Source organism: Engraulis encrasicolus, chromosome 22, assembly GCF_034702125.1.
Source record: "Engraulis encrasicolus isolate BLACKSEA-1 chromosome 22, IST_EnEncr_1.0, whole genome shotgun sequence".
In the NCBI taxonomy this organism is placed as follows: domain Eukaryota; kingdom Metazoa; phylum Chordata; class Actinopteri; order Clupeiformes; family Engraulidae; genus Engraulis; species Engraulis encrasicolus.
Window position 1 is genome coordinate 49777375 of NC_085878.1, and position 19374 is coordinate 49796748.

Sequence of the window (19374 nt, forward strand, 5' to 3'; positions counted from 1 at the left end):
GAGCGTAAACAACAGAAAATTAAAGCATACACCTACCAACAAAGACATGCCAAGTCGTCCAACTTCCAGCCCGGTGACAAAGTAAGGGTGAGAAAACCATGGAAAGTGAAGAAAGGAGAACTGAAGTTTTCTAAACCCAGAACTGTTGTGAGAAAGAAAGGACTGGATACATACCTGTTGGATGATGGAAGAACCTGGAACTCCTCACATCTGTCTGTACTTCCCGACCTGAGCACCAATGACGATTTTGATAGGGCAATGGACTGTACCGATACAGGGAATGACCAAATGGCCGACTCTGACACCGATAGCCAGCCCAGACCTGTCAGGATTAGGAATGCACCTAGCTGGACCAAAGATTTTGTTATGAAATGATGATGTGAAATGTTGCTTACAATATTCATGTTTTGTTTGAAGTGTTACTGATACATTACTAATACTGTCTGGTTCACCTAAGTACCGAGATTTATCTTTCGTTCAAACAGGGAAGATGTTGTGTCCATATGCAATGTGTTTAATGCATATACTCAGTTTAATGTGTTATTAGGAATCCAGGACACTGAGGGGCGCTAGTGGGACGCTCACTATAAATAGGCATGATGAAGAAATGTAATGTGATTCATGAAGTGAAGTTATGAGATAAAGCACCTCTGTTCCATATACTACTGTGTGGTTAATGTCTGATACCGATCAACCTACACAACACCCACCACTCAACTTCGTTGCTTTGATGTAGGCTATTATTCAGGTCCATTCACACGTAACCTACATATTTAACCTGCTAGCTAATAAGCAAAAGGTGGCAAAATAACAACGTAATACAAGACATAAAGGATCTTTCAATAATCATATGGCAGTCGCATTACATAGGCCTACCACTGCTTTGGATTTTGTTCCCTAAGGTAGCCTACTGTATATCCTAAGTGTGGAAATGTAGCCTACAGTGAGCTATGAAGGCTATCGATGTAGCCTAACCGATAAAAATTATGTCCATAACTGGAATGTTGCTCATTCAATAAGGCGGACGGTCTGCAAGCTCCAAGAGGCTGGTCATATCACTTGTGCCGCGCAATGCGCATAGGCTACTGTACAGTACATGCCAGGCCTGCGCACGCCAAGGATGTGGGTTTTTTCCATTCATCTACTTTACTGTTATGTCCCTGGCTGGATTTCTGGAGCGTCTTTTCCATGCTCCATGGTTGCTATAGGCCGGTACCTTCGCTGGTGCGAGTCAGATGGCAAATATCCTTCCGGTTAACCAAGGCGTCAGTCAAATGAGTTTCAATAAATGATTAAACAAATATTACTAATTGAAAATCTATCAAAAATGTTGCCAATTTACCAAATACTATTTTCATATGAGGCAACACATGCTGAAAACCAAATACAGCCATTTCTGCTTGGATTGCTAAAAACAAAAAAAGAAGTTTCACCCTTTTTTGAATTTCATATTTCATTCCAAAATAAAATAATGAATGAACGAAAAAGTACACGGACCCGTGTAACGCTTTGCAGTGCTTTGATCCATTTTCCGAATTTACTTGAAAAATATGAAAAATGGGTTCAACATTTCAATTGTCAATCTCAGAAAATTGACGTTGTTGCTTGTCATTTCATTGTCATTTGTCGGTGGCTTTTGAAAGAGAAAATAGGTGGAATTGAAACCAATAAAATGAGTAATGTCTGCGTGGTGGTTGGACTGAACCATTCGCTCGGGGACCGGGGGATAGGCTATTGTAGCGCCAGATGTAGGCAAGTAGCGCCAGATGTGTTTGTCTATCCTACAAATGAAATGGATGGCAAGTCAGCTTGTGAGACGTAGGCCTTCAACTCGGACAGAATGACTGGCTCAGCTGTAGTCGTAGCCAACCAGCAAACTTTTCAACAACCCGCTTTCACCTCCCCTGCCAACACGCCAGAGACGAACTCAGGACCCAACTCCGAACCGTTGGGCACGCACAGCTGTAGATCAATGGTCGGCAACTCCGTTTGCATATGGGCCAACTCCCCTAAGAATTCAGACAATCAGATTAGGCTGATTAGAAAAAAATCAGTTGCTGCACTTGACAGCAGACTGTGGGCAACGTCGCCGTTATAACGTTGCGCTTCAAACTTTCCACTGAACTGTCAATCAGAGGTTGAGTTTGGCGCAGCCAGGGTCGCGCAGCCAGGGGAAAACAAAAATTGAGAACTCATCATGCATTATTCCACCTACCTTGTTTACTGGCCAAAATCAATTGAAGGTAATAGAAATATGCACCAATGCATACAGGAAAGAAAACAACTATCAGAAATGTTGAAATCGTATCTGCCATAACACAGAGGAAAATAATTCAATAATCACATAAGCAATGCAAATTACATTGGAAAATTACAACAATATGTTGAGCTACAAATATGTTTTAACACTTGACAAAGGAGTACAACTTACAGAATTTCTTATTGTACTGTTGTAAGTGAAACAACACATCCACCACAAGAGTAGGCACTAATGTGATGACAAACATCCCTGAAAGCATGATAACATTCAATAAGTCACATTCAATTCACAACTGCTAAGTTTCAAAAAGCAATCAGGTATTTCATTGCCATTGTCACAAATTGAAACAAGTGTGAACATACTTAAACTGAAGGTTGAATATCCAACAACAAGTAGCGACAGCAGCATCCAGTTGATTATATCCATGTATGTGAAGCACCAATAGTCCATATGCCCCCAACCTCCTGAAAGATAGAAAATCATCATCCATATGCTAAGCCTCTGATCTGCTGCACATCACCAGCCAACTAGTGCCCAGCTTTAGTTCAGTGGTTAAGACAACACACAAGTAATAGTCTTCATTTTTATACTCTTACTTTATACACATTTATACTCATAATGGTTTTACACTGAATGAATACGTAAGTTGTAATATTCATGAGAAATTTGATCTTGTGACAGGGGTTACTGGGATCTGTGGGTGAGGGAACTAAAAACTCTGCTGTGGTTCCCCACGGGAGACAGAAAAACAGGGTTTTTAAACCACACACACACGCGCGCGCGCACACACACACACACAGATTGACTATGGGTTGCAGGAGAGAAGCAGGAATTAAGATGATTGACCAGACAGGATGGGTCTAAATGAGTGTAAGGATGCAAGAGATGCAAGTTGGGGGAAGAGAATGCAGTGAGAGTGAGGAGCCCCAGAGTGTACAGTGAGAACCAGAGAGAGAGAGAGAGAGAGAGAGAGAGCAAGAAGGAGAGCTGGGGCTGGGAGCAGCTTGCCCACCGGGAAAGAGGAGGCTTTGACTCGAAGGGCCATGGAGTTCATCTGCAATCTTCTCCCCCTCCGGGGCTCCTCACTCTCACTGCATTCTCTTCCCCCAACTAGTCTCTTCCATCCTTACACCCATTTAGACCCATCCCGTCTGGTCCTTTTTATCCCCGCCATGCCTGGAGACCATATAGTGGTCCGCCAGTGTGGATTACTTCTTGTTTTCGCTGTGCCCTCTTACTTGTGGTATAGTTTAGGCTGTTATTGGGATTGTTATTGGGATTTCTCTTGTGTAATGACCATTCAAGTGGCATAAACTTAAGTTCTTATGCTTCACACGCTTCCAAAGTACTGTCTCTACATCTACATTTAATGGGCAGTCATGGGTAAGCGGTAGGGTGTCAGACTTGTATCCGAAAAGTTGCCAGTTTGACCCCGGACCCGACAGGTTGGTGGGGCGAGTAATTAACAACCAATGCTCTACCCCATCCTCCTCCATGACTGAGGTACCCTGAGCATGTTAACGTCCCTTTCGGGCGCCATTGGGGGCTGCCCCCAATTTTTGTGTGTGCTGTGGAGTGCTGTGTCATAATGACAATGGGAGTTGGAAATTCCCAAGTGGGCTCTCACGCTTTCATCTCTTCCACAGATCTGATCGTGTACTTCTACTTTTATTAGCATCACCATGCAAACATAACATGACTGAAAAATAATGGCTGAAAAGCTTTGAATTTATCTTGGGCATTGACAAGTCATACTGCTACAGTACAATAACATGATTTTTTAATGAAATATTCACTTAGCTAGTCATGCCCACTGTTAATGTGAGTAGTTGGTGGATGTTATGGAAATTGTGTCATTAGTTCTATAACCTCGCACTTTGTTCTACATTTGGCTTTTCTTTCAAATGCGTTATTATTATGCACAAACTCCTTTTGAATAGTCCTTTATGTGTAACGCTTTGAGTGTGTAACACTATTATAAAGAGGGAAAATGTGTGTAAAATGAAACACTCATGACCAACTTCATACCGAAGATAGCGTTCATAAAGCAGTACAGCAACTGCATCCCAATGTAGAGTAAGAGAAACAGTGTGTTCCCGGTAATGGCAAAGACGTCTGAAAAAACATCTGAGGGGCAGAAAATGGTACATTGGTACATTATTATACAGTACACTGACCACTACCGCTATTACATGTTATGGTATGTACCTGTATTATATTGTCTATTTATAGTATTTTACACTTCCACGTTATACTATATGATGGGATATGGGTTTCTTTAGGGTTTTACAATGTAAGATATTATTCAGGCCATCTCAGTATCTTAGAATCTATATTTCCTGGCACTTGGTTCATGTTTATGCGTGAGTGAAGACAAAAGCACAAGTATACGGAAACAGTAGAAATTTTATAAATCCCCGGTTCTTTGAGGGGTGAAAGAAAACTACTCTCTATGGGATAGTGTCCTCGCAGAGGCCATTTCCACCGAATACAGATTTCAATCATGCCAGAGGCCATCCAGTGAGGGATGCGTCTCTATAGATCACTGTACAAGACGAGGGGGTCCCCAGAGGAGCTCCTCTGTCGAAAACATCCTGCCTCTTCCAGAACACTAGAGAGGCCAGGCAGCTGTTGGACACCGTTACCAGACTGTGTCCGTGACGGGAAGGGCACAACTTCAACGAGTAGACCCACCGTTGTATCTCTCTCATAAAGAGTAGGCCCAGGGGAACCACATGAATGCTCGAAGCCATGAGCCCCAACAGGCGTAAAAAGTATCGGAACAGCAGGTGGTGTAACCGAGTAAAAGGGGATAAGGAAGACCTGAAAGTCTCGGTATACCGTAAACCCGGTATACGCTGAGATGGCAGGAGCGAGCTCTTCTGCCAGTTAATGGTGAACCCTAATCCACGAAGATGGGACACCAAGAGGTCCGTGTGCGCTCTGGTCTGGGATGCAGAAGTCGCAGTTGTCTAAACGTGCTAGAACACGCACACCCTACCCACGTAAGGGGAGGAGTGCGGCCTCGAGACAGCGTGTGAACACGCGCATGCTCACGGCTAGCCCGGAGGGAAGCGCCATGAGCTGACAACATTTGCCCTCGCGTAGGCATGTAATATGCAGAGGGAAAATGCGAATTAGAACACAGGTATCCTTCAGATCAACTGAAGTAAACCAATCACCAAGACACGGCGAGAGCATAACAATGGCCGGGCTTCAAAACACGCACTCTGAAGAAAGAGTTAAGGCATCTGAGGACAAGGATATGCCGTAGGCTACCATCCGTGTAGGCACTAAGGAGTATCTGCCATAAATATCATCCTCGGCCACAATGAAAACAGGAAGTCGTTTGTTGAACGGTAAACGGTAGACCCCTCTCCACTCAGCGCTCGAAATTAACGGTGTCCCGACGTCCCGGGGACTAAGGGTGGGCGATATATACCGTCTGCGAAGTTATCGTAAATGTTGTTTTGACGATGAGTAATTTTGCAATATCAAGATATTTTTATGAAGACGCTAAAATCAACAAAAGCGCTGTGACAGGACTCATTCAGACAGTGACGACAGCCAAGCCTTTCAGCCAATAGTAATGTAGTTGTGAACTGGAGAAAAAAGTCTGTGAACCAATGAGCAGACAGCGCTGAGGGGGGCGGGCTGCAGCGTTTTGCCATACAGGAGACAGAAATTTCCGTGTCACTCGTGCACAGACAGCACAGCACTGCTGCTGCTGGGCACTGGAGGAGAGTTGCTGTTATCCAAATGGTGGATTTACATGAGGAATTCAACCACTAAACCAGCCATTGCATGGTGCTGAGGGCGTTTTGAAACTATGTGCTTTACTTAGCAACCGTCTGTGATTATGGAAAGCCAAATAGTTAGGAAGATAAATAGCTTTGTCTCTGGTCTGAGAAATCGCTAGTTAGCATGCTAGTTAGCGAACTAGGCTAAGCAATGTTGTTCTCTACAACTATTAGTGGCTGTTACTCACTACTCAAACACCCACCTGCATACAGATGGCATAACTGCTTAGGTGGACAAGTACTGTTAAGTTAGACTGGTGCAGTGAGTTAAATTACAATGTGCAATTTGCAGCTGCCCTAGTTTCCTATCCATGTACTGTTTCCAGTCAAAAATGGCTGTCGTCTAACAATACATTATAAAACTATTTTTTATTTACATGGATATGTTTTCATGCCAAGTGATGAAGTATTACTTTACAGACCAGAGCATATGCATGTTATTAAATTCAAAAGCTCTTCAGCACAGCATTTCTCCCAACTCTCTGTCCCTCCCCAGTTACAACACAAATGCAGCACTACTACCTCCAGTGCAGAATTGAAATTTGTCTGGAATCATGCACAAATAATAGACAGCATAAATGTGTAGCTTTGTTATACTGCCATGCTTTGTGATGTAGCCTAGTGTAGATATGCCATCATTTATGCAGACCTCTTGGTAACATGCAGTTTAGGCTACATAGGCCTACAAATTATCTGCTTTACTCGTCAACTTATCGTTATCGTGAAAATTCTAAAACTTATCGAGATCATTTTTTTTGCCCGTATCGCCCACCCCTACCGGGGACCATAACAAATTTTGGGGGGACACAAAGTTATCATCTCTGGCACAGTACAAAAATGTCAATTAGAAGATTCTAAAAGTATGATATTTGCAAAGCCATTGGACAGGGACATTAACACCATAACCACCAGCGAAAATAGCTACAGAAGGTTTTCCGACAGCACTACATGTACTGTGTTCTATAATCTAATGTTTATTTAGATCTCGCTGCTGCCTACAAACGTGTTCTTGTGTTCGGAGCAAATCGAAGTGCTGAGAGGTTGTCCCGTCGGTTATGGCAATTCACCCTAAACGAGAACCGTCATCGAAAATCTCAACGGTTAAGATGCGGTAATATCACAGTAGATGCTGATTGCAACCCTGCAGTAATAAGTTCAGTTAAGGAATTTGCTGTGACTAGCACACACCTTTAACTGCACCGGAGCCTGAGGGTAAATAGCCAACTAGCTGGCTTGCTAGTGAAACTTATCTCCCTTCGACGGCAAAATTCCTTGTTTACGGCGTATTTCACTTGACACAGACAGCCAGTGTTGGGAGTAACGCGTAACAAAAGTAACTAATTACTGTAATGCATTACTTTTTTGAGTAACGCAGTAATGTAACAGATTACAGGGGGGAAAATCGGTAATATGTCCTAGTTACTATGCAAGTAACTTGCACATTACAACGCATTTTTTTCACCTAAATTTTGTGGGGGTCTTTTGTTTTCTTTATACAATGTTCGCGGATCACCGCGAGATCAGCTATTGCATCTGATAGCCTACGTCCGTGCAGAGATTTTAAAGTTCCATGCAGAACATTGCTTCCTCTTTCACGCTTCGTCTCTCGAAATGGCAGGCTGACAAAGGATAACCGATCCAGAAGATCCAGCTTGCTCGTTTTCAAGTTGGGTGTATGCCCACTACTTTGACTTCATTGAAAATAAGGACGGCAAGAACATTTCAGTTAAATGCACCCTGTACTTGAAACCCAAACTGCTTTCCACGTCGAAAAACAGTAGGCCTAGTCTACACACAATTTGACGATTTGAAGAAGTGCCATAGCACCACCAAATTAGTCAGGAAAGGAGGGGATGCATCCCATTCGCACGAGACATTGACACGGCAGGGTATCCGACTGGGGGGATGAGTACGTTGCACCCCCCTCACTTTTGTTCAACTAAACATCACTAAAATTGAAATAAATCCATTTGAAATAAAATATTATACGTTCGCCTGTCAAAGTAGTGAAATTGAAAATGCTTGCTGTCGTTGCATCACTCTGTAGCCTATCACTGTAAATTCCAGCGCAATAGTTACATGAATAAGTAGCTGTTTGCGCAAAATCGCAGAATATGCTGCCCGCGGTGCTGACTGAGCGCGCGTAAAGAATAGTTCTAGAGTTGTGAGTGAGTGACAAACTGATCTCCGCACGAAGTCACATGATTCAGGCGAGCCACGAGCTTGCAAACTGACTGGCTGGTATCCTCGCAATCATTTTTTCCGCCTATTTCGTTCATTGATAAGACATTTTCCCCGGTGTGCTGTATACTGTATAATTAAAGGGGTATGCCACTATTTTGTGGCTTAATACAGTTAAAATCCTTGGCTGGGGTTTATAAAGGTGGTAAAGTGTCTTATTTTTCATGTGAAGCGTTGTCTTGCTTTAAGACAAGTTAAAAGAGGTAGTATGTCGCTAAGCTAGTGAAAGTCAATGCATCCATGTAGCATTGCTACATGCTACACGGATCCATTGACTTTCACTAGCTTAGCGACATGCTCCATCTTTTAACTTGTCTTAACCCATTGATGCCTGATGTTGCGTTGCGCAACATTGGCCCTGGCGCCTGGAGCTGCATTACGCAACATTCAGGCTCATGAGATTTGAGACAACTTTAGTCAAAATCTCTGTTTGTTTGAGATGAATGAACACATTCTAATGAAAGATGAGGGTCTTAGCTTTTAAATGGAACTTAGTGCATATTTTTATGTGCTTCAGAAAGTGAGATATTTAGGTTTGTATAGGTTGAGGGCAGCTTTTCCTTAAAAGGGCTCAGGCATTCAGCGCCCTTTTTTGCAGGTGCCTTAGGCGTCAATGGGTTAAAGCAAGACAACGCTTCACATGAAAAATAAGACACTTTACCACTTTTATAAACCCCAGCCAACGATTTTAACTGTATTAAACTGTATTAAGCCCCAAAATAGTGGCATATCCCTTTAATTTTCAAAATGGGCCTACTGTAGCAATGCATCTGCTCTTTTATCAATAATAATTTTCAAACTCGTAGTGCAGTGAGGTGGCTTTATGTTTCAGGCAAGTGCTGCATGTGTCCGTAATAGATTAAAAAAAAAACGGCGCTGGTGTGCATGGTAAGGTGTGGTAAGAAGAGAAAGGATTAATCATTGTATTGGTGAATCAATGTATGTGGGTAAGACGCAATTCCTGAAAATGTTGGTTTTCAGTCTGGCTTCCAAAACGACTGGATGGCAGGTGAAAGTCATGCCACCTCATAGATTTGCACTGTAGATTGCCAAATCCTTATTTCCAGTCATTTTGGCTAAAGTAACTAAAAGTAATGCAAAAGTAGTGTAATGCCTTACTTTAAAAAAAAAAGTAATGTTGTAATGTAAGGCATTACTTTTAAATGACAGTAACATATAATAAGTAGGCCTAGTGCATTACCGTTTTTGAGTAACTTTCCCAACAGTGCAGACAGATAACCCGGAGGAGTGCTTTGTGTGCGTAAACTGTAGCCGAAGGGTATCAGTAGTAGTCGTCGTAGCAGACACAGGGGTGGATGTGGCCCGGGCTAAGAGCACCGAAGTGCTAGCTACTAGCCCTAGAGGTGGCTAACGCTTTTGTTATGCTGAACCGAAGTCAGGTGACATTTCAATAAACCTTTTTGCCCCAGCAAAAAACCTCTGACCGTTTACGCAGTAAACGATGAGGGCTAGGATATAAGAAATAGCACAGTGACTAATCTTACTCCAGTTGAACCAGGCTCCAGCCACGGTCACCCCAGGTAAGATGGATGGTCAGCAGAGAAGAACGAAGTCCTCGCTCAGCTTACAAACACTTACGAATTCCGCTGTTTTCGACAAATTACGCTCAAATGATGTAGGCAATGACTTCAGTAATTCAGCGCCCTTAACCGTTACCACCATGTGCAGAGTTGTAGTCGGACTGTTTAACTGAACTATGGGAGAGAAGTAATCAATGTTGTCTCATGAAAGTGAAATGGACGAAGAGGATGTGCGCATGAGCGCGCTGCCTTATATACGCCAGAAAGGATGGCGGGAATGGAGGCAGCCAGGTGGCCTCTGGCATGATTGAAATATGTATTCAGTGTAAATGGCCTCTGCGAGGACGCTATCCCATAGAGAGTACTTTGAACGAAACTCTGAAAAAGAACGGTAGATTCTTATAATGTGGATAGATCTGACACACATTATTATATGCTGACCTGAAAAAAGTACTCCAGCTGTGATCAAGTATTGAAACAGACCACCTAAACAAGAAAAAGAGTGATTATTAAAATAATCAACAAGGCATTCCTCACACGTCTTCCCATAATTTGCACAGCCTGTTCTTAGTTTGGGCAATTAAGCGTGTATTATTGAAGTCTTAACAGCATACTTTATGGAATTAATCATCTATGGTGAAGTGAACAACTTCCAAATACAAAGTCCCCTTCAGCAGGCCATGAATAATGTTAAAGGGATTACGACATGTTGTTTTGGAAAAGCCCGATGTCTGTCACAAAAAATGAAAATGGCAGTTTCAGAAAATAGCTGTTTCCCTTTCTAGCAAGGGTCTTCTTATTTCCACACCACTTAGTGCAGAATGGACGGAGCTTGGGTTGTACATACTTGTACCGACGTGCACAAGGGTAGTTTTTATTAGGATATATTATTTTGTCCACAAAGAGATTAATTTAATTCACAAACATAAAACAGAGACGTATATATGCAGGCTACATAGACAGCATGCTTCTATTGTATTCCATTCAGTGATTTTGAACAACCGCGACTGATCTGCGAGGATTCTTCCGCCTTTAATGTCCGGATTTGTACCAAAGCAACGCTAAGAACAAGCGCTGATGGGACAACGGTTGTGTTTTACTGTCAATCAAAATAATTCTAAAAGAATTCTAGCGGTCAATCAAATTAACTAACAATGCTCATCGGTCATTTTATCAATGTTAAAGCTGTCAATTTTAGCAATTGTAGCTCTCTAAAATAAAGGGTCAGCCAGAAAAAATATTTGTCTCGTTTGAAACAGAGGGGGAAACTACCGTTTGCATGACATAAAGTCGACTGAGCAACAATTGGCAAGGAGAGGCACTGTTTCTCCCAGTCTCCCATAGAGATGAATCGGAAATGGTGTTTTTTCACGATTTCCGGGGCTAGTCCCACCCCCGCCGTTGTTTCACTTCACAATAAAACACACGCCATGCCCTCTATTCAGTGTCAATGACAAACACACTATGGCCATATTTTCCATAACTGGACTATCAGCAAAGTGGTGACCAACTGTGAGCTGTTATAATAACTGCCTAAAGTTGTCAAGATGAAGTTGCATCATAGTATGCTCATTTTCCATAACAGGACCTTCTGGACTAGCAAAGCCGCGACCAACTGCAAGCTTCTTGTCCAGATCTTGTCAAGTTGTCAAGATAAAGTTGCATGGGCTATTATGATAAGCAATATGCTGCTAAATTAGCCATTGCATTTTACCAATGTTATGCATTAAAAAGTATGTATGCTTCTAACTGCCTATGCCTAAATGCAATGCATGTGTTAATGTCAAGAGTTGTATTTTATGACAACATAGTGTTGTAGCAGTTTGAAACTTTTTACTAGAGTTATTGTTGCCACATGAAATAAAATCCACACAAACAATGAAATTCTGACTTTATATCGGAGCAAACAGCAAACTGCCTGACAACTGACTGCAGGTTACGTTAATAATCATATAGGCCTAGGCTACAAAACGCACATAAAGCGTGTGTGTTCAAAATTAAGAAGACATCTAAATCAAACAAGTAGGCCTATTAGTTGGAGTTCCAAATAAAGGTTGCTTTAAGTCACAATCTTTAGCGCACGTTCAAGGCTTCAAGGTGGAATTTTGCATGTAAGCCTGCTGTTATCACAAGCAATGCCAGTCAAAATCTCCATAAATCCCCTTGCTGCCCCTTTGTTATAGCCCTAGCCTAACCTTAGCCTACAACTACCATGTAACCATACAGTGCTGTATTTCCCCTTTCTACGTCATCTGTCCTTGCTTAGGCTACTTATCACGAAGACAACTCAGTGACAGTTTGTTTTCCTTTGTTTCGGCACATGGCCTTCCCACACCAACACCTTGTCTCTGGTTAAGCCGGGCTTACATTGTGCGACTTTTTGCCTGATTTTGCCAAGATTTGTCACTTGCAAGAATGTTTGGGAGTTGGGACGATTTCTTGCTCAATCGCAGGTCAATCATGAGTCTAGCATTGTGTAGTGTACATGGGGTAACGACAAGCGATTTCACCTCACGATTGCGCAATCCTAGGGCCACAAGAAAATCAAAACGGTTTGAAATCCTGGTCGTGCCTCGTGAGTAAATCGCAGTAAACCCCTTAGCGCAGCACGTATGTTATAATCTTACTGTCACCAAAATTGTAATGTTTATGTTAATCTTAATCTGTTACGTAAGGCTCTTGGTAGGGCCGTCAAAAGTAATCGATGCGGCAAAGGATCGCGATCCAGGGCATTGACGATCCAGCATCGATTCGGCCACAAGCCGGATCGATTCGGTGTATTAATACATTTAAAATAATCATACCCGCGCCTCCCATTTTGCCTCTCCTCCCTCCCTGTCTTTTCTTTCAATTTCGGTTGCGCGTGCATCACTACATCCAAAGGGTTGGTGCTGCCCACTCTCTCTCTCTCTTTCTCTCTCTCCACATGAATTTCATCAACCTCTAACCTATTCTGTGTCTCGTTCTCCGTTCTCCCAATAATCAACGTCTTTGAAAGCCTGACATTAAATCGGCATTGCGCATCATACATTTTTGAAACAAATAGGCTATGGGGACAGCACCGCTCGTGCTTATAAATCAACGTGGATCAATGACCATATTCATAGACCGTGCTCTCCACATTAATTTCACCTAGGCCTATCTAACCTATTCCGTGTCTCGTTCTCCGTTCTCAATAATCGTCTTTGAAAGCGTGACATTAAATCGGCATTGCGCGTCATACACGTTTGAAACAAATAGGCTATGAGGACAGCACCGCTCGTGCTTAATAAATCGACGTGGATCAATGACCATATTCATAGACTGCGCCCTACATCTGCATGACATGAACCTATGATTGATAATGCAAAAAAGCTTCTGGAATCTTTGTCTTGGAGCACTTTTGTGTTCCCACCAATGTCAAAATCAAAGTTTCGCCCTTGGTGCCCATGCATGGTGACAGGTTTAATTTTCCCCGTTGTGGAAAAATGGGATAACACGGCTTGGTTTCATTTTTCGAGTCGATCACACATGGAATAGGCTAATTCGCAGGCGTTTTACTGCCATCTGGTTACTTTTCTTATAGCATCCATCTTAGGTCGAGAAACCTGCACCAAATATTTGCAAATTAAGATACCGACCTCCAGAAGAGACACTGAATAATAACACAAAGTAGACCCATGCTTTACAAAATATCTATAGGCCTATATTGTCCTTGATTTCCCTCGGGATTAATAAATGATAGCCTAAAACAGGTGATGCTGTTCATCACACGGTTCAGTTAAAGCTCCCCGCGCTCGTGTTTGCATTAGAACTAGAGCTAAAATGCCACTTTGGACCTACGTCCCCCTCTGGCTCTAAGCCCTCGCAATGTAACCTATAGCATAGCTTACCGGTAGGAGGGGGGCGAGACTAACGAATGGCTGAAGTTAAGTGAGGTGTCTAGGTGTCTATAATGGTCGCGACGTGAAGGCATGCGGCAGTCAAATATTTGTTTGCATGGATCAACTGATTATATCAAACAAGCTTCGTTGAAATAAGACAACTTAAGGTAAGACAATAATGGGTTAAGCGCCAAGGAAGGCTTTGTGGGTTTTTTTTGTATTATGCGTTGTTCCCCCATGAATCCTTTTTAACGCATTGGTGCAGCAACCAACTTTGGCAAATCGCATTGAAACAAGCTCGTGAAATGCACTTATGTGGTGGTTAGCCCTGCGCAGTGGCTATTCAGCAGATAGGCTAGGCTACATATTCTGGGCCAGTGTGTAGGCTATATCGCCTACAGTAGGTTGCCGATTTCAGTATAGTCAAGTAGGGCCCAAGTTATTTGACAACTGTTCAGTTCCTCCCTCCCGACCCCTAAACATTTGACTTAGCTGCTCCCGAAAAATTGCCCCTTTCGTGGCATGCAGCATCTAAAGTTTGACCATCCTTCATCACATTAATTGAATAGCCAATATGCACGCAGTGATCCCCGGCCGTTTCCACATGTCTCCCCAAGTTTCACCCTTGGCAAAGCGGAACCATATAGCCTATCGACGAGAAGGCTGGCAGTTTAAAAATGAATCTGTTTCGGACAAGGATGGGGCCGCGCGTCTTGGTCGTGACAGTTATCTTGGATGTGGAGGAGGTATAGAATGTGTTAGTAATCTATGGGAGGAGGGCATTGAGGTCGATTTGGATAAGGTGGTTGACAAACGAATTACTGTTGGCTGCGGTTGCGCCCACACAGTCGCCTCTTTCTTTTTCTATAATTGCACATTACAATAATATTAATGTTTGAGCTCATCCCTGGTGGGGTGCGAATGTTGTGAACAATAACAGACAATTAGACTAGACGTTTGTAACATCAAGCATAGCGTATGGGTAGAGGACCTCGACATAACCCCGTCACAAACTTGTGCTCCGTCCCTGCGCATCGCAATGCATCATTGAATCGTTTCGGATCGAATCGAATCGAAACCCTCCGAACCGTAATTGGATTGAATCGTGAGAGCAGTGCTGATCCACACCACTAGCTCTCGGCACTTCCATAGCAATGTTGTTATGATGTAGTTAAGTACTTTCAGGAAATAGTGAATAGGCCTGCCGGCGACCCCATCTGCAGTAAGAGACATACAGCAGTGCTACGACCCGATTTGACACTACACCTGTACAAATTAATAGAGCAGTACGATTCACTCTTGAGCGCGTCCTCGTCTCCACCTCAGGTGCGCATGTTGCCTCATTTATAGACCCGAGAAACACTTGTTGTCACGATGTGGGTGGTATTAAATACAGCGCATTTAAAGTCGGCCACAAATCTGCACGAGACGATGAGCTCGCACCACACACCACGTGTGAGGTGTGGGGGGACAGGTGGAGAGGAGGAGCTGAAGAGCTTGTAGGGGGTGTGAGACAAGGTGCATACACGTGAGTGAGTTGTTGGCCAACCAGTTCATGGGCGCGTAGGCAGTCTGCAGACGAGCATCAACGGGGATAAGCAACTGCAGGGGTTGCAAGGTCCGACTGCAGTCGCATTCATCCCATGATAGTTTGACACCATGTGACATGTCACCTGGGCGGCGCAACATGACTGAAATTTGGCAAGTTGGACAGGAAATCTAACCATCATGCAGCATTTTCAGCCAGAATGCATTGCTGTCTATCTGTGCATTTAGCCGTTGCGGTATGTCGATCAAGCCTATTCCCTGTCGTGTCACACAGTGGGAGCATTCGGCTCGCATCCGACTTAAGTCACACGTTTGACGCCTGAGCGGTTACAGGGGAATAATTGCAGTCAGCCCATCAGAAAAGAGAATTCAGTTGCGTTGTTTAATAAGCTTATGTCACGCCGGGGGAAAGGCTTGTACTGCACCGAGGGTAAGCTTTGTTTTAATGTTTACATGTTGTGCCCTGGGTAATATGTGACATGCTATGTGTAAAGGACTGACCTGCGACCATTTGCTGCCAATAATGATGGGACTGGCTGCCAGACGCTGCCAATAATGAGGTGCAGGTGAGCAATCAGCTGGGGATTTTCACATTGGCTGATCACCTCGATAAAACGGACCTGAACTTGAGTGGAAAGGAGACGGCAGGGGAACACGGGCGGAGTGTTGCCTACTGCGTGCGGGCTTTGGACTGTGGACATTTTGCCCCGCTGTCCGTTTCTGTTTTGTCCCCCCTTTAGGCACGACGGCGAAGGTGGACCTACAGGACAGCTTCGCGGTGTACTGGCGTTGCTGTGATGGGCTTGATGACAAGACGATACTAAGGAACGTGAGCATATCGAACCGGTGAGAGTGAGGCTAACTGCAGTGTTGCCCAGCTGCTTAGTGTTCTCGCTTTTCTCCCCAGGCGGTGCGGTGCCCCGGGAGGAGTGTCTGCTGACGGATCCGGTGCAGAGACGTTTGGATGAGAGGAGATGATACTGCGCACACAATCACCAAGAAAAGGAAAGTAGTACTGCCTCCCAATGCAATGGTGTTTTGCTTTCCCTGTGAACTGTTGATTGCGCGACCTGAGGTTTGTGTCCTACTTCCTACAGCTGCGACTCGAGGAGGGCGGAGCAACGCTACCGAGGTGTGGGCACGTTCGGACTGATCAACCGAGCGTGACGGAAACCTGGGAGGCGGTGTTCTGGCTGCCCACATGGACTTGGTCGCGACGGCCGCCAGTTAATTGAACTGTGGGACTGAGACATTAGGCCGTGAGCCGCGGGGGGATTATTGTTGGTTTTCATTTGGGTTTTTGTTACTTTGCTGTTTGTTACTTTTCTTTTTGGGGGATGTAATTGGTGGCGACGTTGGTACCACCTAGTCCCCCAATGGTTTGCTTTATGTTGTTTTTGTTTTATTTATGTTATGTTGTATGTTGGGGTGAACTCCCTTGCCAGCGCCCCCATCTATAGTGCCCTAGTAGTGGAACGTGCACGTGTGGGTTTGCAGTGTCTGCCTTATGAACTGTCTCTCCTAAGTGTGGTGTGCCATGAGACCTGATTGGTGTGATTATTGTGCTGCTGACTATTGTGTATGGACATTGAGATTGGAAATGTTAAGTTGTGCTATTTAGTAATTCCGTTGCTGTGACATACTTAGGTGTAGCATCTGATTCATTGTGATTATTATATTCCCTACTAAAGTGTTGTGTATGAAGGGGGGTTGCAAGGGGGTACCAATAAATATTGTAAATTGCATTCCTGTGTCTGTGGTTGTTCATGGTCAAGGGGACTGGTGGGTTCTCTCCCCAAAAAGAAAAGTGTGGGTTTTCCACGACAATTACTTCAGTGAACTCATATACATTTGAGAGGGCTTTATCTTGTTCTCTGAGTAGGTAACAAAATCAGCTGTCTTACTTTACCAAATTATTTTTCCCTGTCCAATATCATCCCAAATAGTTGCACACTCTTTGCTCTTTATCATCGGGACTTTGCCAGCAGACATGTAGCCTATGCCCAGTTGTGGGGTTTATGGATGCTTTTTATTTGGCTACATTATTTTGACTACCTAACAAAATGAATAAACAACAAACACACTAGTTCTAATAGCCTCTCATCTAAAAGCCTCATTTTTAATACCAGAGTCATGGAAGTAAGAGTAGGCCTCTGACCTCTGGCGGCTCACGGAGCCCCTGTCACACAGATCTCCAAAAATAGTTCCTTGCATTTCTGAATTCCAACTAATACACTGGATCTGGTATGAAATATTAATTAGTAGTAAACGCTAATTACTATCAGAAGTGGCATGGCAATAGTGAATCCCATTCTAGAAATTCAGTCAAACAAGTTCCCTTTTGATTTGATTACCAGTTTCAAGCAGAAAACAGTGGCAATGTATGTTTATCTTTTCCACGTATACCTAGCCTGGCTATTGAGACCTTTTAAGCTGCCATTGAGAGTACTGCGACAAGCAAAATTTTATGAAGTGTCACAGGTCGGATGCACACATTGGGCGGGCATAGACTAACTTAAACAGCCTGATGCAACTTAGAGTATACCTCCTTCGAATGCATGTAATCAAAGGTGTCTGAATTCACATGAAAAGGTTTTGGGAATTTCTTAGGGTCATAGGATCATAACTCACTATTGTGTATATCCATTTCACAGAATTGGTGTATTCTGCATGTCTTACCATAGTAAGTATATCCAGGTAAGGAGAGGTCTTGAAAACCAAAAGAAACCGTATGAGATTTACAGTTGCACATGTAGTGATTGCAGACCCAAAACCTACAAGATAATCAAAACATATTTGAAGATACCCTTTTATCCATGACAGGCAACATAATATGTATTATGTTTGTTCATGGCATAGGCTAGATATAATTCATTATTTACTATAATGATGAATATCCCTTTACTAATATGGCTATATTATTCACATTAATAAATTTTAATTACCACTTGTTTGGTATCAATTATAGATAAATAATTAGTAATCAATAGCCTACCATGTCTCACACCATATAACATGAATCCTATAAACACAATTGTATTTGGACAGAGGACCAAAGAATAGTGCAACAGTATTGCCTTGGTGCTATCTGGAGGGGAGGGGACATTACTGACAGTTTCAAAGAAGCGAAATGACAGAACAGGATTATTGATAATGGAGCAGTGTACTAAAATTATAGGCTATGTTTTTGTGAACAGTATTCAGACTATTTCAATATTGTTTCTCCCCAGATAGAATACAGAGAATGATCATGAACTTAGATCTGCATAGGTACATTTTAGATATTTAGTTAGGAAGTGTTGGGAGTATATACTGTAGGTTGGGTATTCACAAGCCCAATATCAATGTCAAGTTATTAAAATGGACCTTTCAGATAAATAATGTGTCACAGCCTGCAATAAAATGTGCCACAATGCTCTGCCAATATATACCAACACTTTATTTTATCAGACACTATCATGGCAATAAGGTTCCATTATACCATGCATAAGTCATTATAACAATACCTACATTCGTACTTAAGAGGTCAGAGGGTTCATAACGTTGGGTTTTTAACAGCTCATATGAACTAATAGCTCATAACAAAGGGCTGTGTAAGATGTAAGATGTAAGCTGTGGTGACATTTAAGCAAGTATTTTAATTCATTATCATTTACTAAGTCAGTAAATGTATGTGTGCATTTCTAAAATAAAGACTGAAATATTTTATCATTTAAATATCACGGAGAGAATAGTGAGACACTTACACACTGCCAGTGCTCTGTGGTATGTAAAAGGTTTCTTCTCGGTTTGAACATCACATATGTATTCTTCTTTGTCCTCCATCTTTACTTTCTTCAGCCTCAGTGAGCAATCTACTAAATCTATTTTACTGCCGTCTCTAATGTATTTCACAAATTCTACCATGCCATGATGAGTTGACTGTGGGAAATCTGATGTGACATCTCCATTCTTGAATTCTAAAATAACTTTGTTGTTTCTCTTCCATGTTACGCTGATTTTTGAGTCATATATTTCCAATGGCAGAACCACATCATATCCAATGATTGCAGGGTATTGTCCAGACATCGCTGTATTTGAAGATAATTACTAGTCAAGTTAGAAATTGGGAAAAGAGTACA

At 42.8% G+C, this 19374-nt stretch overlaps 1 protein-coding gene across 1 annotated transcript; it reads right to left on the bottom strand.

Moving 5' to 3' along the window:
• Positions 1–1881: 1881 nt before the first annotated feature.
• On the bottom strand, positions 1882–19166 carry LOC134438691 (uncharacterized). Its single transcript, XM_063188306.1, has 6 exons — positions 19000–19166; positions 10284–10328; positions 4289–4387; positions 2623–2724; positions 2432–2509; positions 1882–2009 (listed from the first exon to the last, which is right to left on the bottom strand). The coding sequence occupies exons 1-6, from the start codon at positions 19157–19159 to the stop codon at positions 1882–1884; spliced, it is 612 nt and encodes a 203-aa protein (XP_063044376.1). The 5' UTR covers positions 19160–19166.
• Between the last annotated feature and the right edge of the window lie 208 nt (positions 19167–19374).